The 21,476-nt window shown below is 38.8% G+C and overlaps 1 protein-coding gene across 44 annotated transcripts in view; it reads left to right on the top strand.

Moving 5' to 3' along the window:
* The window catches only part of LOC131326035 (uncharacterized), a 138,746-nt gene that overhangs the window by 78,421 nt on the left and 38,849 nt on the right, over positions 1-21,476 (top strand). For 32 of the 44 annotated variants that reach the window (XM_058358621.1, XM_058358617.1, XM_058358597.1 and 29 more), the window contains one exon: positions 5,568-5,669. The exons of 8 other annotated variants lie outside the window; for them this stretch is intronic. In XM_058358621.1, coding sequence (XP_058214604.1) covers positions 5,568-5,669 — 102 coding nt within the window. Of the gene's footprint in view, positions 1-5,113; positions 5,161-5,567; positions 5,670-21,476 lie in introns of all 44 variants that reach the window. 4 more of the 44 variants (XM_058358611.1, XM_058358598.1, XM_058358624.1 and 1 more) reach the window with 4 other exon arrangements.

Below are 21,476 nucleotides of genomic sequence, written 5' to 3'. Positions count from 1 at the left end.
TGAGCAGCCCAGGGCAGCTTGAGGGATTGAATTATTGGGACACTGTCATCAACACTGCTATCAGAATTCTCCTCATGCACGCGAGATTCCTCAGCCATCCTCTTCCTTTTAAGCTTGCTTAAGGGGGTATGGTCACCTCTTTCGTACTTGAACGAGGTGTCTACAGAGTAGAGGAACGCATGTAAAGAGCTCATGACAACAAAGCAAGGGTGCAAGGTAGGTAAAAGGCGAAGACAAGGAATGGATCTCACCAGTCGATGTGACGCTTAGAGGAGCCTCCTCGGAATGAGGAGTCATCGCTGCTCTAGTAGGGGCACCTGAAGGAATAAGTGGGCTCAGTTACATAAGCGAAAATGACCAGAGCTGTGAGAGAAATGAACAAAGAAATATCTAGTAAATAGCATACCTTCCGCAATCGCTTCAGCTGAGGGCCTTCCTGTTGCGAAGAAACCTGCTGTTTGGCTTTAGCACTGGTAACCCTCGAGAGGAGTATGGTCGAAATCGGTTTCGCGACGGTGATACCCCGAGTGGCCGCAGGGGTGGGGTCCATTAGAGCCCAGTAACTTCTTTTACCGCACCACCCAGGTTTTCATGCCTTTGGAAATCTCAAAGAAACGTTGCGATGGTAAATGATAGAGATAGAGGGAATTACGGGATTACATCGCACAAAGTTGACAAAATGAGTCCAAGTTTCGATGCCAGAGTAAATGGTTATCGGCAGTAAAGAAAGTCTCTCTCCTATTCTCTGGCAATGTCACGACCTCGCGAACCGCCGATAGCTCTTCCACACAAGTCTTTATAAAATGGTGGATATTTTCAAAAAAATCCTTCAGCGGTGGTGCCCGACCCGACGCCCTTAGTCATAACAAAATTGCCACACCACTCTATCAGGGAGATACAACACAGAATGTGCCCCCTCCGCATATAATGCTATAAGGGAACACAGACAAACGGCAACGAGGGTAGACAAGGCAGTCGTTGGGATTTCATCTCCCTCAATTCGGAAGTCCATAACACGTTTATCCTTCGATGTCGTCAATGTGTTTCCCCTACGGCTTGGTCAAACTAACTCCACTCCATCGCATGATACGGGGCCGTGGCTCATCATCCCCGCTAAGAGCCACGGGGTAAGGCGCGAGGCTCAAAAAGTGCTCAAAAAAGGCCATTAGGAACTGCATGTGCACCACTGATACCATATCATAGCGACCCATGGAACTCTCCATGTCAACATGGACCTGATCCAGACGATAAAACAGAGATCCCAAGAATAGGGGTCCAAGCGGTACGAATTCCCCTTCGCAATACTCACCGCAAAGGGAAAGACAGTGTGGTTTGGCCCTTCATTAGGAAAATTCAGAATCATGAAGAAAGATAGCTAGTAAACAAGAAAACCTGCAAGGTGAAGATTAGAATGAAGCATCCTCCCATTGAACTCTGTCGGTTGTCCCTTCGGAGGCACAGTACCCGGAAGGGGCAAGTCCTTGAAGAAGTACCTCAACCGGTAACCCCAGGATGTTTTGCCTGACTTCGAAAAGGCTTGAACCTATCCTTCTCTGTCGATATGGGAACCGCACTTGCCCGCGCCTCTGTAACCCCTCCTCAATCGCTCCACCAACCTCATGTATGTCGTAAAGAGGTTGAAGGATCGAAGGCCATGGCCCCTCTCATGCTCAACCTCATTAGCACAGCTGCGTCCTAAAGAGTGGGTCCTCCTTTCCCCCAAGGGAACACAAAGGTGTGTGTGTCCTTGCTCCAGCGAGAAACCATAAGGTCAATGTTAGTGTTGTTCTTTCAAATGCTTGGCTCTGAAGACAAACGAATAGGTTCGAGGGTATGGGAGGCCGTGACAATCTGCACAGAGGCTGGATTGCCCAAAACTGCCCCAACCCAATTGCGCCAATGGACGGGCGCCTGAGAAGTGGCCTCATAGTTGATGAAACAAGAGGGAACGTCCCCTCTCTCCACTTAGAAGCGCAGAATAGAGAAGGGAGGGATTAGATCGGCCTCTTCCAGGAGCACCTCAGGGACCAGAGAAAGAGGTTCCGCCAAAGTTTCTGCCTTCGGGACAAAAGCCTCTACGTTTCACAAAAAGGAGTCGTTTGAACCACCCAAGTACATCGCTCTACGCCATTCATGGGCAAGGATCACCCGAATGGAAGTATTCATGATGGCCTTGCTACCCGGCTCTAAGTCGTCTCTGACCATCTTGACCGAAAAAGGGGTTTGTGAAGAGAAAAGGAAGAGAGTTGCAGTTGGAAAAGAAGAGAAGAAGGAGAAAATTGAGAGCTTTTATGGTAAAGAAAACAGAGAAAGATGGGATCTTTTGGAAAGTGAAAAGTTTCCCACCCATCTGTGGCAATTTATATCCAAAAGGGGTACAGTATCTTGAGAAAGGGACGTAATAAATGGGTGTGATGATTAAGCAGATTTGAACCATCTCATCCGTTACACACGCGCGTGACAGCGAGTGAGCCACCTGCGCGTGGGGGCAATTGTAGGATGGGTCAATGGATGCAACTGTTGACCATTTGACTAGCCAATGGGCATGCGACACGTATACTCATCCTTCACAGGGCTGACGGTTTGACCGACAGACCCTAAATCGCCATGTGGCGCCTTAGTCGCGCGAACACGTGGCCCCGCGCATGGGAGCCACGCGCTACCCATCGCTACGCTACGACCATATGAGGTTCGCGATCCTATATTCCTCCTTTAATGAGAGAATTGTATTTATACAGGTGAGTACTTGGCGTAGTCCCAATGTAATAGAGATGATAACGTAGTTTAACCAAGATACACTAACAGCTTGCCCAGACTCTAATGTCTGCTCTGGCCTTTAGGCAGGGCCAGAGGGGCCCCTTGAGGCTTGGCAGCAGTACTAGCGCAACCAAACAGGTCATGACCTTCCCCTAACGGGAATGAAAAGGATCTAGTGGCTTGGTGGCTATAAAAGAAGAAGAGGATCTCCGCGAATAAGAGGATACGCTCGCGGTCATGCTTGCAGTCATCGTGAGGGTAGTGACACCTCGGCAGTCAAAGGGGTACGGAAGTGACACGTGTCATTTTATTAGCATGCCACTTGGCGCCAGAGCATTAGCTCGTACGGTTTATAAATATGAAACGTTTCTTCATCAAATCAGATATAAAGCTCATTATGAACATTCCCTAGAGGGAGAAAGTTAGTGAGCACTGATTCCAAAGGGGGTCTTGTCCTCCTTTCAGGGCTCTGTTGTCTTTCCTCCTTGTTATCTTGAGTAAAGGTCTCCACTGCTTATTCCCTCTCTGTTCACCCCTACTCTCTTATTCACCCTTCTAGATCATTTCTCTCATTCCTTTCCATTGACTATTCTAACCTCTTCGGCACATCTATTCCTAAGGGATATTTGTCCAATCAAATTTCGGACCTATCCTACACTTGCATAGGCAGCATAGCACACATCGACATCTAATGAAAACTAGTGTCAAAGCCACAAGCAACCATGATATTCCCTTCTCTCTCTAGAACTTCTCCTCCTCCTTCTCTCTAGAAAACCAACCAATTAGGGTTTTTTGCTTGGGGGAGGCGCTTCTTTCTTCTCCTCTCTCCCCCCCCCCCCCCCCCCCCCCCCCCCTTGTGCCTTTATGGTGGTTTTTCATCTCTGTCGTCGTTTTGGCTTCACCTCTTCTCTATTAACCGGTTGGCTTAATGGCAAGGACAGTCCACGCGGCAGGTGATAATGGTGTGTTTTGCAAGGTCTCCCATCGATTTCTTCTCTTCGGTGTAATCAGATCTAACTTAACAGTAAGATAGAGTCCTTGTGGAGGCATTTGGCGTGGGTGACCAGATGCGACGTTGGTGCGGTTTCGATGGGTGACAATGGTGACTTGCGTCAACGTCTTGGAATCTTTAATGTCAGTTTCTCAGGCCATTTATGAGGTCCGAACGCTACAACACAAACAGCTTATTGCGAGGAAAATATTTCCTTGTTGAAGCACCAGTTTTGTTATTAAAGGCGACGAAATTATTTCCCCTCGTTTAATGTGCACTATTTGCGAGGAAAAGGAATTTCCTCACATTTTTTCCTCGCAATAGGCTATTCGTGTAGTAGTGGAAATGGCGGTTCGTCAGCGGTCTCTATTGGAGTTCGACCTCTTGTGGAGTTTGCGGCAGCGAGGGGCGTCGTCTGTTTTTTCTTCTTTTGCAACTTCATCACTTCTGATGGTGGTGGAGCTCGTGTTGGCAGTGGTGGTATGGTGGTTTGCTTGCTGGTTGGCAGTGATTGAAGGGTTGGTAGATGTTTACCATTAGGGTTAGGTTTTGGGACACTTGGGTTGGGCTTGGTCCATATTTTGTATGGGCTTGGCTTTTTGCTTGCTGGTCAGCAGTGATTGAAGGGTTGGTAGATGTTTAGCAATAGGGTTAGGTTTTGGGACACTTGGGTTAGGTTTGCCCCTTATTTTGTATGGGCTTGGCTTTTTTAGGTGTTTTTGGACAAGACCCTTTGGTATTTTTTGAGCTTTGTCCCATCGGGGGGTTTTTCTTTTTCGGTCCAACCATTGGTTGGATCCTTTCCGCTCTCCCCCAACTTGAAGAATCCTTTGTCAAGTTTTCCTTAATAAATTTTACTGGGGATAAAAAAAAAAACCAATGATTGTTACAACCTTGAAGCTTACTTTTGGAGGCCACTCATTCTAATATTCTCTGGGTATAAGTATTTAATTTCTTTTGGCTAATGTCGTTTGATATTACCAACCTTGGAGTTGTCAAATGTTCTAGAAAATAACTTTGTGCTACGAGCGTTTCAGGTTGCATTTCCCGCTTTGGAGAATTTATACATTGCAGGGCCAAACGTAACAGCGATATGGGACAAGAACTTACCTCCAACTGAGTCTTTTTGTCTACTGCGGTCCTTGGAAGTTCGGGGTTGCGAGAAACTATTGAATTTAGTCCCGTCACACATGCTCCCAGTGTTAAAGAGGATAGAAACCCTCGAAGTTTATATATGTCCGGAGATGGAAGTGATAGTAGTCTTGGAGAAAAGGAAAGAAGAAACACAACATGCCACCAATAAAGATATCATCCTGTTCCCCGAACTTAGGAGAATGACGCTTGACGGATTGAAAAACCTTAAAGGTGCTTGCGCCTATAAATCCGAAGACCAACTCAACTTCAATGTGCAGGTACTTATTCTCTGGCGTTTTGGGTAGATCGTGGTCTTTGGGGTGCATTTAAAAAAGTAGCTAGATACCTATATACGCATATTTATCCGTGATATTCATGCTTTAAAACCAATGGAAGAAACAATAGAAAATTGGAGTTGGAAAATTTGCAATTGGAGATGTAAAATTAGTAAATATTGATGCTTCAACTTTAGCTCCTCACCATATCAAAAAAATAATAATAATAATACTTTAGCTCCTCACTATCCAACTTTTAGCCTTTCACATGGGAGCATGAAAGGCTAAAAGTAGAGAGTTTTATATCATTTCCACATATAAGCAAGTGGAATATTTCAGATTCCATTCCAATTTAATTAATTATTAATGTTTGAATACCTAACTTTTTCGACCATAATTATGTCCTCTAGTTCCCTGAACCGCGGATTCTAACACTCAGTGATTCGGGAAGACTTTCAAGTTTCAACAACACTTCTATAATAACGGAAACACGACCCTTGTTCAACCACCAGGTATGGATGTTCCAATTCTGAGAATTAACCCTACACACGAGAAAAAGAAGATTAGGAATATTACACTTCAGTTAAATTCGTTAATAAGAGTTTTATTGAATGCAAAAATTGTTATGTGGATATGTTGATGGTATTTAAAGAAATTACAACCTTATACTGACAATTTTTACACCGAATTTAAATTAAAACTACCACTTCTTATTTGGGTTTGAATCTTAACCTGGATGTATTTTACTATCTTCCTTGAATTATTGCAAACATTTATATTCGCCTAACCTTGATGGGAAATAGAGAGATTTATCACACAAACTCACAATATTTTTATTGAATCAATCATACAAAATTACAACACTCTCTCACTCATAATCTCACACACACAACTCATCACTGGTGGGGGAAAACCCCCCAAAGGGGTTCCGACGTTCTCTGCATCACGATACATTGGCTCACTCAAAGCTCAGCCACACAAATAAGCCTAACAAGGTTACTCTCACCCAACCTAATTACTCCCACCGAAATGCAGCTAGGCATCCTACTGCCTTTGACGTCCCCACCCATTTTGATCAATTCCATTACCTCTTGTCTCTCCAACTAACACCAAGGCGCACTCGTTTATCAAGCTCACCCAATCATGTTTGCAAATTCACAACAGATTTGGATATATTCGATTCTAAGCCTATAAATTGGGTATACTAATAGTTAGCAATTTGCTTTAATTCGATCCATATTGTAGCATCTATTCCACAACCAAGAAGAAATTCCTTGGGACGCGATTGTTGCTTTTGTTTTCATCCAAGAACAGCGATGATGATAGGTGTTAGTGCATGTTATTGTATGTTATTCTGTTTAATACCTATGTTAACTTGCTAAGGGTATTATTGTAGCAGTACGTACCTTGATTTAATGTGCATGCATAAAGATGTGAAGAGAGAAATTTGTACTTACTTAGTACGAAAACACAATTAAATTTTAGAGTACTGCTATATACACCGACCATTTTGGACCGAAACCGTACCGACGGCCGCGCGCGGCCGTCTCCGGCCACCGGACGGCCGATCCGAGCCGTCCAAAAATTTTTAAAAAAAAAACCGAGGGGCCCAACGCGGGAATCAACGTCATCCGATGTGTGTAGGGTGCCTGATCTAAACACCCTATTTTTCGTGTATACATATATACACGAAAAATAGGGTGTTTAGATCAAGCACCCTACACACATCGGATGACGTTGATTCCCGCGCTGGGCCCCTCGGTTTTTTTTTTTTAAATTTTTGGACGGCTCGGATCGGCCGTCCGGTGGCCGGAGACGGCCGCGCGCGGCCGTCGGTACGGTTTCGGTCCAAAAATGGTCGGTACACATAGGATTTTCGTAAATTTTATGAATTCCAAAAGTATCTCTTAATTTCTCAGTACCCACCCTCCTCCCTTTTGCCTTTTCGTACCCACAGCAGAATATATAACAACAAATTAACATCTGATACTCACCTTTGCAGTATCTTGAAACCCAGATCCATGTTCATTTCAATCTTTCACGACCGAAATGAACGTTTGGAGAATGTTTGGTTGCTAGATGGTGATCAATGTTTTGTTGTTGGTGGCCGAACAACCTCCACTTTTCCAATTATTTTTCATTGCCAAAGATAATCATTTGGTGATGGAAAAATATTTTGTTGCCAAATGGCGACGAAATATTTTTCCCATCGCCAAATGGTTGTTTTCGGCGATGAAAAATAATTTCGTCTACTTTTTTACGCTTTGGTGACGAAATTTATGAAAGTTGTGCTTCATCACTAAATCTATTTCAGACATAACTCTTTGCTCAGAACTCTGATTTAGATAATTCAAATTGGATTTGAACAAGAACACAAAGGGCTACAACTTTCATGTTTACCAAAATCACTAATTTTAATATTTAAAAGTTCAAAAGGACATTCGAAATATATTTTAATGTTAAATGTATATGTTATATATTAGATATTTCAACTATTTACAAAAAAGTGTGTGTGGTGTAGTTGGTTGAAACTTGCGCTCAAAACCCAAGAGTCCTAGTTTCAAAACCCAACAGGTGCTAGAAAGTGGTATTTTTTTCCATGTCTTTTTTGGCAAAAAAATTTGTCACCGATGGGTCACCTTTTTTCATCATCAACAGGAATAATTTGTGAAGAAATTTTTGGTCGTCAAAAGGCACAATAGGCGAGGAAAAAAAATTTGTCACGGATTATTCATTTTTAGCGATGAAATATTTGGTCATCAAAAGGCACTATAGGAAGGTGGGAATCCTTGACAATGTTTAGTCAACAAAAAAAATTTGTCACCCATACTAATTTTTCGTCACATATACTATTTGTAACAAAAAAATATGTAATTTGCGACAATTTTCATTCGTCTCCAAAAGAACAAATTTCTTGTAGTGTTATATGTTTAAGCAAACAAGCAAGGTTACCAAACTAAACATAATTATGATTAACATGATTTTTCATCGTGCGTAATAGCCAGCCCTGGTGGTTCAATTGTACCCACCGCCGGTTTGCCAAGTACGCGGGTTCAACTGGCCGTGTATAACATTTAGGCCGGTGTTCGTTTATCAAAATTGTTTTCGAGTTACACCCAACCGGAAAATGCCGGTCGAACCAACTTATGATTAACATTTAGGTCTGGATTTTAAGACAATGCTTCAGGGTATACTATTCTTTATTTGGAAGTGCCATTTACGAGGTGTCATGTACACAATTTTCAGGTTGCTTTCCCAGCCTTGCAGGAATTGGATATTAAAGGTGTGCCTACAATAACTACGATTTGGGACATGCAAACATTCGCAGCCCGTGAAAAAGCAGCAGATTCATCATTCTCCCAATTGAGGATCATGAGAGTCCTCTATTGTTCCAATCTGGTGAATGTGGTACAAGGTTTTCCGAATATGGAAGTGAGAGGCATGGAAGAAAAAAAAGAAAAACAAGTCAACCATAATTATGTCCTCCAGTTCCCTCAACTGCAGCGTTTGACACTAATTTGTTTGGAAAGACTTTCAAGTTTCAACAACACTTCTATAACAACCGAAACACGACCCTTGTTCAACCACGAGGTATGGATATTCCAATTGTGTGAATTGACAGTGTGTGGCCATAGTGCACACGAGAAAAAAGATTAGGAATATTACACTTCAATTAAATTTTTTTAATAAGAGTTTTATCGAATGCGAATATTGGTATGTGGATGTGTTGATGGTATTTAATGAAACTACCACCCTAATTTTTTTTACCAAATTTAAACTAAAAATTACCACTTGTTATTTGAGTGGGCAATGCTACTAACACCGCATTTTGACACCACATGTTTTACTCCATAGACAAAATGTAATGGGTTCCACATATACAACTGTGTGGAAATTAACTACCTCACTCGTTTATGGAGTAAAAAATACAATGTCACTATACTTTTTCTATTTGGGTATGAATCTTATTCTGAGTGTATTTTCTTTGAATAATCTCGAACGTTTATATTTGCCTAACTTGATCTGGAGTCGATTCTAAGCCTAAAAATTGGGTATACCAATCGTTTGCAATTTCAGCTTAAAAAAGTAGTTATATAGCAATTTGCTTTCCGATATTGTAATTGTAGCGTATTCAGATTCCCAACCAAGAAGACATTCCTTAATACGCGATTGTGCCTGCTTTTGTTTTTGTATGTTATTCTGTTCAATATCTATGCTAAGGGTATTCTTGTAACAATACCTTGATTTAATGTACATACATACATAAAGATATGAAGAGAGAAATCAGTAATTTCTCAGTACCTAAAGTATATCTAAATTTCTCAGCATCCACCCACCTCCCTTTTGCCTGTACCCACAGAAGAATAAAAACAAATTAACATCAGATACTCACCTTTGCGCTGTCTCGAAACCCGAATCCATGTTCATTTCAATATTTCATGACCCAACTGCCGAATGTTCGGTTGCTAATATATTAATGGTGACCACGACCAACGTTTGGTGGTTGGTGGCCCAATAACCTCCACTTTTTTGGCCCGGGTTGTTCGAATTGCTAGGAAGATGTTTTCGATGTTGTTCCCTGTAAAGAAATAGGTAATGTTCCGAAATCCTAAAAAAATCTTTCATGTCCATTTCTAAACAATGTCTGATTTTATTCTCTGTGCATTTGTGTGTTTACCGTTGGTATGCAAGTTTGCTTAACTTTCATATCACATGGACATCTGATGAATTAAATCAGTGTCAAGCCACAGCCACATGCAACCATGCATGATTTGTTAACTTGAAGCTTACTTTTGGAGGCCACTCATTCTAATATTCTGGGTGCCGGGTTTAAATTTTCTTTTTCTTTTGGTTAACGTTGTTTGATATTACCGACCTTGGAGTAGTCAAATGTTTTAGAAAATAACTTGTGCTATGAGCGTTGCAGGTTGCATTCCCTACTTTGGAGTCTTTATGCATTTATGACGTGTCAAACCTAACAGAGATATGGGACAAGAACTTACTTCCAACTCAGTCCTTTTGTCGACTGAGATCCTTGGAAGTCCGGTATTGTAAGAAACTAATGAATGTGGTTCCGTCAAACATGCAACCACTATTACGAAACATAGAAGCCCTCACAGTTTGCCACTGTCCGAAGATGGAAGTGATCGTAGTCTTGGAGAAAAGGGAAGAACAAACACCAGAAGCCACCAATAAGGATATCATCATGTTCCCTGAACTAAGCCTATTGAGGCTTCTAGATTTGTATAACCTTAAAGGTATTTGCGCCTTTAAATCCGAAGACCGACTATGCTTCAACATCCAGGTACTTATTTTCTTACTACCTTTTTTAATTAGTAGATCGTGGCCTCTTGGGTGCGTTCATAAAGTAGATACTTAGGCAGATGTATCCGCGTATTCACTTCCAGAAGCAATAGAAAATTGGAGTTGGAAAATTTGCTATCAGAGAAGTAAAATAAGTAAATATTCGTGCTTCAACTTTAGCGCCTTTACGATAATGCTACAGACACGTCTCTTGGCCACTCACCAAACACTTATCTCTCACAAACAGTGGAGCCCACAGATGTGTGGAGTTCACTATTTGTAAGAGAGAAGTGTAATTTGGGGAGTGGTAGAGAAGCGTGTCCCCAGCATTTTCGCTTTAGCTCCTCACAGTCCATCTTTTGCCTCTCACAAGGGAGCATGATCGAAAGGCTAAAAGTAGAGTGTTTTGATATCATTTCCACGTATATAAGCAAGTGGAATTTTCAAGATTCCATTCCAATTCAATTAATTATTACTGTTTGAACCGTAACGTCCCGAATTTTGGGTACGTTAAATAGACAATTTTATTGAAAACTTAAAAATAGAGTCTGACTCGTTATTACATCTCAACCTCCATAAGAGTACTTTCATTACAAAAGGGAGGGAAACTAGAGTTCCTAACTACAGCTCCGCCTGCTCCTCTATTCTAGCCAGCTCTTCAGCTCCAAAAACTTCCAAGGTGTAAAGTTCACCATGTTCATCTATAAGATCTGACACATTATACCAGCGTCGCCACCAATATAATATGTCAGGGTCACCAAATGGTAACACCGTGAGCTACAAAAGCTCAATAGAATAACCCGTACTCACTAACCCTTAACTTGCAAACAATAGATCATATATTCAATGATTTCCACATAATTCATATATTTCGACAAAACAGTTAACAATGACACATCTGCATTCATTATCCAAACTGACGTTGGTGTCCAAGATTTCTGAGTTTCTCCTACGCGACATCTCGTAATCTGTGTCTCCATTTTTCACATTTCATAAACCAAATAATCATTTTCAAAATATATTTTTAACACATCCAACCTCGGTTCTACCGCGCCGGTCTCCCAAGTATCCTCACAATGATTCCGCCGCGCAGGGTTCCCATTGGCACACAAAATCTGCATTGGTTCCTCTCTACGGATAACCAAGCCATATTACCAATGAGGCTACAACATCCGGCCGCATTGGCAATCTTCACAATAGACTACCAAGTCCGGTCACATTGTGGTTTTCACAATCCACGCAATGGGCTACCAAGTCCGGCCACATTACGAGTTTTCATTCACACAATGGGCTACCAAGTCCGGCCACGTTGCGGTTTTCACAATCCACACGATGGGCTACCAAGTCCGGCCTCATCACAAGTTTCTATACACACAATGAGCTACCAAGTTCGGCCATATTGCAGTTTCAAAACACATTTCTTTATTATCCACACCCTAGGTGTTTTGTTTCTAACATTCTTGATATCTGTGTCTCGTTTTCATGCAAAGACTTCGCGGCAGGATTTGTCACATACGTAATCATAAATCATTCATTGTAATCTTGGAACTAAACTAACAAGATCATCTCACTCAATATTATTAATCATGCTCAATTACTACTTAAAGCATAACGCCACATGTACGGACGCCTTTGGAGTGAAAATCATTTATGCTTTATTACACAACAAGTAATACAAACAATTTATGCATACATGCTCATAACCATCATAAAGATCAAAATACGAATACTTCTAATCAAGCGTTAAATTCTTATATTTCAAAATCCGTTCTTTCTTACTTTGTGAGAAGTTCAAAACAACACATGTTTATTAGAGTAAAAGTCGTTTATTCAACATGCTCATACTTCCATTAGCAAGGATAAACTTTGTTGACAATCATGCATTCCAACCATTACAAACGATAGATAACCTTATCTACTTAGAGAAAACGGTTAAGGATAGTTACACTTTGAACTAAGGACATTCTACTTTTCAACATACAGTTCTACGCTATACGTCAAATTAAATTAGTGGACTAGAGATTCTACCTTACTTCTTGGCGGTTGGTCGGTTTTGAGAATCAATTGTCAGTTTTGCGAATCGGTGACGTAATGGCTCCGAAGTGCTTCGAAAGGAAGAGAGATAGATTTTCTCTTCCTAGAAACAACTTTGGTACTAAAACTAGACTACTTTAAAGATCTAGGGGTGGTTTTAGAGGTGGTTTGGTGGTAGCTCTCAAGAACTTCAAGAAACTTAAAGAAACTTGAACTTTGGAACTAAAAAAACTTAGAAATACTAGAGAGGAGTGAGAGCAAAGTGTGAAGGTGTGAGAATAGCTTGAAGTGAGCTTGCTATTTATAGGCCAAGGGTTCTCTCCCTCTCCCTCTCCCTCTCACCCGAATCTCTCTCTCTCTCTCTCTCTCTCCTATCTTTGATTTTTTTCTCCCTTTTGTCATGTCAAAGCATGGCTTGGTGGGTAGGTTGAAAAGTAGTGTACAAGTAACCATCAATGGAAGACTAGATTTTGTATTTTGGGTAGATTTTTGAAAGATTTGATGGAGAAGGAAAGGATGGTTCAAAGATTTGTTTGTAAGGATGTAAGAAAATCATATCCAAATACTCTTCAAATCTTTCCCATAGCTCTCCATCTTCCACTAGTACAAGGTACCTATATATAACTATGCATATATAAGTATATTTAAGTACTATGAGATCTAGTAAGGCTTTCAAGTGTCAACTAAGGAAGATATAGTCAAGATTCCCTTAGAATAAACAAATAGGCTAAGAAGTACCTATATCTATATATAAACATATATGTGTACCTAAAAATCTTAGGACAATATCTTTGGAGGTCAATGGCAAGTCTAGATTTTCTATTATCCATGGGGTAAAAAATTTCCTAACATTTATTACCCAATATTGGGTAAAGATTATGAGTATGGTCTAGGATTCCTTAGAAATATAATAATAGCTTTGAGGTACATATACCTATATATAAATATATAGGTGTACTTAGCAAATCTAGGAAAATAACTTTATTAGGTACATGTACTTATATATAAGGTTATTTGTGTACCTAGAAAATCTAGTAAGGTACATCTATCTATATATAATCATATATGTGTACTTGCAAAAATCTAGGAATTGACTTTGGTGAAAAAATCTAGATTTAGGGCTACAAGTCTAGGTTTGTTCAAGGGATAAAAGTTCTCCTAACATTTATTATCCAATGGGTAGAAGGATAATAATATTGAATAAGGTTGGAAATAACTAGTCAAGAAATATAATTTTAAAGGGCTTAAATCTAATTATGACGGATTATAGAAATTAAAAAGAAATTTTAAAAGTAATCCAAATAATTAAAAATAAAATTCAAGTATTTAACGAAATTTTTATTTACCGAAAATCAGGGTCGTTACATGAAAAGTACCTAACTTTGTTATCAAGTACGTGTTGTTCTCTTTAGCTTTTTTGGAAGCTCTTTGGGCTTTTAAATTTTGTCTTTATTCAACTCTTTTTTATCTTTGTTAGTTTTGTGTCAAATTTTTCTTTTTTAGATTTCAGTATTTCATTTTGGACTGTCCCTTAATAAGTGTCCATTATGTAAAGTTAGAAAGTAAATTAGATTCTAGTATTTCATTTGGGGTTGTCCCTTAATAAGTGTCCATTTTGGTTTGTCCCTTAATAAGTGTCCATTTTGTAAAGTTAGAAAGTAAATTAGATTCTAGTATTTGATTTTGGTCTGTCCTTTAATAAGTGTCTATTTTGTAAAGTTAGAAAGTAAAAGTTGGTACATTTTTTTTTCTGTCCCTAAAAGTTGATTCTATATATTTTGAAAAGTTAATAAATAAAAATATAATGATGATGTCTTTATAGAGGGCAAATAGAAAAAGTGGATGTAAAAATTAATGTGAAAGGTGTAATGATGATGTATTAGTAATAAGTTGGAGTCACGAAGCTAGACACTTAAAAAGGGACGGAGGGAGTATGATTTTTTTCCCAATTTTTATTTAAAATATCCAAGATAAAACTCAAAAATACCAAAAAGTCCAACTTTTGGGGTTTTATCTTGGATATTTTCACAAAAATATTTGGTTAAAAAATTACTTTTCCGATTCATCTCGTCGTCGAGATGAATCAATAATAATCCATAAAAGTTTGACATAACATTAACAAACATGGAAAAAAATTTGAATATGGACAAAGTAAGGGGAAAAAAAACCAAAATACTAAGAGGAACAGGTGTAGGGAGTGCAGTTGGTGCCTCCCTTATACTCCTATGCATATGGGCAGAGTTCAATTTCCGTAAGCTCCCCTCCCCCTCTCCATCTCTAAGTCCCTTAGGATAGAGTAGATTAGATTTAATGAATGACAAAAAGGGAAAAAAAAAAAAAACTAACGGAAAGTCTATGGACACAACAAATCTGTGCACATATTGTGTTGTGGGATCTATAAATGTTGTGGGACCCATTACGGGTCCCACATAAATAATCCAAACCGTTCATTATGTTTAAAACAATTTTTCAAAGGCCCTTTGCAAAAATCGGCTCCATCCGATACCTATAAGAACTTGATCTAATTGTCTAACTTTTCATAATCCAAAAACCTGAATGAAAAATTAGACAATTAAATCAAGTACTTATAGGTATCGGATTGAGCTGATTTTTTTGCAGCGGCCTTTGAAAAAATCTTTTAAACATAATGAACGGTTTGAATCATTTATGTGTGACCGATAAAATATGCCCCACAACACAATCTGTGCACAATCTATGCACAGATTGTCTGTGTTAGTAGCAAGGTTGAATAACTAAAACGTCTTAGAAAACCATGAAACCATATAGATGCTTCATACTTCTGAAATATATGAATTCAGAAACAACTGCCGAGAAAATTGTCCGAGAAAAATACCCTACAAGACTTCACTTATAACAATTCAATCCCTTCCAATCCAACGTCACCGTTGTTTCAGCTCAGCCCGCTGCTTCATTAATTTGCTACTTCGACTAGCATACATATTGCCATGGGCAGCTTGCTTTCTTCTGTCCCACTGGAAAGAAAAAAATGAAAAATCATTTCAAGAGAAATGGAAGAGCGTATCAAAAGATTCAAAACTAGGCTAGAGGCCGGTTCCTCATCATCCTTCCCAATTCCATTCAGAACAAAAACTCATTTGCGTATTTTTCTAGAGTGAAGCAATTTTTTTTTTTCCCATTCCCATGCAGTGCCACAAGTACCTTTTTGTTGTATATTTCCTTAATATGTTGTATTAAGTGCACAAAACGTCATCCAAAATATGCCATCTTTCAACAATTTCATTCTTCAATACAAAATGATTTTTTACAGGTTGTATTCCCAAAGTTGACGAATCGTAAATATAGAATTTTTGACTGGAGTTCAAGAGAGATCTTCGCAGAAGCAACATCTAACAAAAAGGTATCAATGAGCTAGAGGTGTTGTGAATTTTAACTTGTGTGGGCTTTCTTTCTCAACCACGTTAGGGTTCGTTGGCCGAACTCTTATCTTTGAAAACAAAATGCTGAACTGATGCTTATAGTATATTCTCTCTTCCTCTGTTTTTTCATTCTGCTTTCATTAGGAATGCGCGACAATGGAGGAAAGTGGTAGTGGTATGCAGTTACAACCGTGAAACACGATACGTACGTACGTTTTATGCTGTCACAAGGACCGAGGTACAATTAAGTGTCATCCATATATATTGTGAATAATTTTAGATAAGATTTTCTTTATATATTTGGAAGAGTCCATGTAATGTGGATTTAAGAGGAAGAAGTATCTAACATGCTTATCTCGATGTCAAATATAGTTGTAATGTGGGTTGGTGCATTTCCAATGAAAAAATAATTTCTAAGTAAAAGAATTTTATTAATCTTTGAATCCGAAAATTAATTACAAAGATGCACATGGGCAATTGAAAATTAAAGAAACTTAATTTCTAAAGCTATTGGAGACCCAAACGTTGGCCAAATACCAACAAAAACCTAATAAAACCCCCCAAATCAAAATCACCACCCAATAGGAAACAACATGAAAACTACCGCTGGAACCGGGGAACCTGCCCGTGGTGCTGCCCCTAAAGTGATACCGATGCTCCTCTATTGATGATCGCCACATTGGCGCCACCGGAACCCGGGAATATGTCTCTAAACAAGCTCCAAAAGGCCACTACTCTTTGCCTTGACTGAAATATTTTTTCCCAATTCCAAATTAGATTTCATCGGAGGCTTTGAAGGGTTCAAACTACTGTGTTTTCTACAAATCCATGAAGTGGGTGAAGAAATTCAAGCTTGTTATGTGTCACACCCCAAAATGAGAAGTGACCGGCCGAGAACCACAAGGTCAACTCATGGAACACGCAGCCTAAAATAAAATAAGTCGTCGATCAATAAATATTTTTTGTTATTAAATAAATCCCAATCATAAGCATGGGGCACAAACATCCCATGAACCAAACAATCTCAAAAAGATCCAAACATCTGACAAAATATTTCAATTGCGGAAGCGATAAATAAAATACTAAATTATGATGAGACACCCTAAGGAGGTCAAACAACAGAACACCCCAAGGTACCGCCAGAGTCCTTGCCTAATTCCCCAACTTGCCTGAAAAAGAAGTTGGAATAAATCCGTCAGCTGACGAGCTCAGTGAGTAGTAAAGCATGTATAATGATACAGTTCTAAAACATGGCTAAAATTAGATTTTCACGATAACATATTTTGGCATACGAAGGTGTGCATCAAACCAGCAAATTTGGCCATAAATCATTTACCAATAAATCTCAATGGTGATCACAAACCAATCTCCAATAACAATGGGGAACCACAACCAATATCGATAGAACCAGATGCCAGTGAATAAATGTCTCATAATTCCTTGTTAAAAATGTTAAGGGCTTGTTTAATAGGAAAAATAGTGAATAAATAATGACTGTATTAGCTTGTTCAAAAAAGGAAAAGAGTTTGGGCTCGCTTGCAAAACGGTGAAACCGAAAATGGGTAGGGTAAAGGGTACTTTAATAGGAGGTGGATATTGTAGGTTTTTATCTGGAAAGAAAAAAAAAGGGTTCGGGGGAAAAAATGATGAGTGGAGATGCTCTAACTCTTCAAAACCATGGAAAGTATAATACAACTTCCTAGAATTTTCTTCTTTTTATGTTTACAGTTTCTCGTAAATTTTTTACTAGAATGAAGTTGGTTATGATTTTTCTATCCGTCAAGGTTATTTTTGGCTCTATAAAGTCTTTAGTACCAACATTATTTTCCGACTTTTTTGGGGACATTTTCTCGTAAATATTTGACCTGAACATAGTTTGATTTTTCCATCCATCAAGATGAATTAATTTTTGCTCTACAAATTCTTTGTATATATGGACATCTTGATTAATGCTCTGTTAAATGATTAAATTCAAGATACTCTGTGCATATGGATCACAATGCATCTTCATTCCTCTGGCATTTTGAGCGGAAATGTTGTTTTTTGTTTTACTTACACCAGCAATAATCTCAGAGGCGGCTCCACTCACATGAAACCATGGTCAACTGACCACCCAAAATTTTTTTTTTTGCTTAGAATACATGTAAAAATTTTGGACTAGCCTTACTTTGAACACCCAATCTAATTGTCAATGAACACCCAATCAAATTGTTTGAACACCCAACCCAAATATTATTGAACACCCACCCCAAAAATAGCCCACAAATTAATCCACTTGAAATTGAAAGCCCAAATTTCAGCCCACTAACCCAATTTCAGCAATAATAAAATGAAAAAAGGAAATAAAAAAATTAATGAACAAATAGAAGAAAAAAACACACGCAGAAGTCAGACCTTCCTCTGGCTCTTGTTCCGACTTCCTACCTCTCTGGCTCTCTGTTTGAACTTCGGTACACACAATCACACAGGTTGTGATTCCTCTCTCTCTCTCTCTCTCTCTCTCTCTCTCTCTTTCATCTCTCTCCCTCAATTACAGAATTACTCATAGGTTTTGGATTTGGGCATTAGGTAAACCCTAAGTTGTATATTTCTGATTTATATTTGGGTTTAATTGATTTTTCTTCCAATTGTTCAGGGTTTTGAGTTTCAACCTTCAAGAATATGGATAAAGATTGAATATTGGGTGTTTCTTTGTCTCTCCACATTCTGACATTCATCGAGTTTTGCCCTAAAAAGTAAGACCACCGCTATCTCTCCTAATATCTTTGCAATTGTTTTGTGCAATTAGATTATAGATTACTAAGTTTGTATAAGTTACTAAGTACACTTTATCAAATTTGGTGAAAGATTGATTATTATTTTATAAGCTAATTTGAAAAGGTGGAAATCAGGAAGTGGATTAGCCGATTAGGTCCATTAGAATATTTAACATTGATGATTACATATTTGTTTATTGGTTACAACATTGGTAGGGTAGTGAACGGATTTATTATGTAATATATACTGACACTTTTTAAATATTGTTTGGTTAGTTGAAATCATGGACAAATTTCTTATAAAGAAGCCAAGAACGATGCAAGAGTCAACTCCTATTGAATCTTTTAATGATAGCAACCCTCAAAACTCTTTGAAAAGAAGCCGTGTTGACTTGAATAATCTCCCCTCGGATCCTGGGTTATGACAAAAAATCTTGTCATATCATCCTAAAGATAGAGATGATATAAGAAGAGCATATCTCCAAAAGGGCCCATGTCAATCTATTCAACACAATTTTCCGCAAAGAGATATTAGTGGATTGTTGCGTCGTTTTAATCCTGCTTGGTTCGAAGAGTACAAAAATGGTTAGAATACAGTATAGAGAAGGATGCAGCATTTTGTCTATGTTGTTACCTTTTTGGTCTTGATGGCGGTAATCACAAGGGAGACAATGCTTTTGTTGTAGAGGGGTTTAGACTTTGGAATAGGAAAGAAAAGTTGCGAGAGCATGTAGGAGGCATTAATAGTACTCATAATCGAGCTGTGAAGTGTTGTGAAGATCTCATGAAGCAACCCCAACATATTCAAAGTGTTTTTGAAAAGCACTCAACTCAAGAAAAACGTGACTATCGAACTCGCTTATATGCAACTGTTGTTGTCGCAAGATTCCTTTTGCGACGAGGTCAAGCTTTTCGTGGTCACGATGAATCCGAAGATTCGAGTGATAGAGGGAATTTTCTTGAGCTTCTGCAATTTTTGGCCAATCATAATGAGGATATCAATAAAGTTGTGTTGGAGAATACTCCAAAAAATCACAAACTAACCCACCATGATATCCAAAAGGATGTAGTGAATGCGGCGGCGTGTGAGACTAGTAATGCTATCATCAAGGAAATGGGCGAAGCATTTTTTTCAATTTTAGTTGATGAGTCTCATGACATCTCCAACAAAGAACAAATGGCCCTTGTTTTGCGCTATGTTAACATGAAGGGCATTGTTATAGAGCGATTCATTGCAATTGCACACGTTTCCAGTACAACTTCTTTATCACTCAAAGAGGCAATTGAATCTTTATTTGCTCGACATGGATTGAGTTTATCAAGAGTACGTGGGCAAGGGTATGACGGAGCAAGTAATATGCGAGGTGAGTTCAATGGTCTCAAAGCTTTAATTTTAAGGGAGAATGAATCTGCATTTTATGTCCATTGCTTTACTCATCAACTTCAGTTGACTCTTGTTGCTGTTGCTAAGAAGCATGAAGATGTTGCTGATTTTTTCTTAGTAGTTGCTAATATAGTGACTGTTGTTGGAGGCTCTTGCAAAAGACATGATGCTCTTCAAAATGCACAAGTTGCTAACCTCCAAAAAGCATTAGATAATGGTGATCTTAAAAGTGGAAGAGGTCTCAATCAAGTGACTACTCTTAAACGCGCTGGTGATGCACGCTGGGGTACTTATTATAACACACTTCTTAACTTGATTGTGATGTTTAAGTCCGCAATTGAGGTACTTGGTATGATTGCAGTGGATGACCCATCAACAGATCACAAAGCTCAAGCTCGTTCTATTAAGAAATCAATGCTATCTTTCGAATTTGCCTTTGGCTTACACTTGGTCAAAAATGTCAAGGGAATCACAAATGAGTTGTCAATAGCATTGCAAAAGAAGACACAAGATATCGTAAATGCTATGGCACTTGTTGAAATGTCTAAGCAAAGATTGCAAATGATGAGAGATGATGGTTGGGATTCCTTATTGGCTGAAGTGTCTTCGTTTTGCAGCAACCATAATATTCCTTTCCCAAACATGAGTGAAATGTTTGTATCTAGTGATCGACCACAACGGAAAGCCCCACAAATTACAATTTCCCATCATTATCGAAATGAGTTGTTTCATACAATCATAGATTTGCAACTTATGGAGCTAAACAATCGTTTCACAGAGGCGAATACGGAATTGCTACTTTGTATGAGTTGCTTACATCCTAGAAATTCATTTTCTACTTTTGATAGGAAAAAGTTGATTCGTCTTGCGGAACTTTATCCGTGTGATTTTTCTAAGGTGGACCTAATGGCATTGGATATTCAACTTCAAAATTACATTGTTGATGTTAAATCCGATGAAAATTTTTCAGAGCTTAAAGGGATTGATGATCTTGCTGTAAAATTGGTGGAGACAGATAAGCATGTCATATATAGATTGGTCTATTTGCTTGTGAGATTGGTGTTGACTCTTCCTGTCGCCACTGCAACAATTGAAAGAAGTTTTTCAGCAATGAAGTACATAAAGAGCAATATGCGCAATCGAATGGGAGATGAATGGATGAATGATTGCTTAATTACTTATATAGAGAGTGATGTATTTGATACCGTTGATAATGAGGATATCATGCAACGATTTCAAAATATGAAAACTCGTGGAGGACAATTGTAATAGCTTATATATACTTTGCTATTTTTGGGTCGCATTTTAGATGTTATGTATGACTTTTTGTTTATATATATAGTTGTGGTTTCTCGAGATAGTATAGTGCAATTTCTGAACACCCTTGGAAAAATTCCTGGAGCCGCCACTGAATAATCTGCTCCACAGTGGTGATTTGAGTTG

This window comes from Rhododendron vialii, chromosome 5a, assembly GCF_030253575.1.
Source record: "Rhododendron vialii isolate Sample 1 chromosome 5a, ASM3025357v1".
Lineage (NCBI taxonomy): Eukaryota > Viridiplantae > Streptophyta > Magnoliopsida > Ericales > Ericaceae > Rhododendron > Rhododendron vialii.
The sequence above is the reverse complement of the archived record's forward strand: the minus strand, read 5'-3'. Positions and strand labels throughout refer to the sequence as shown.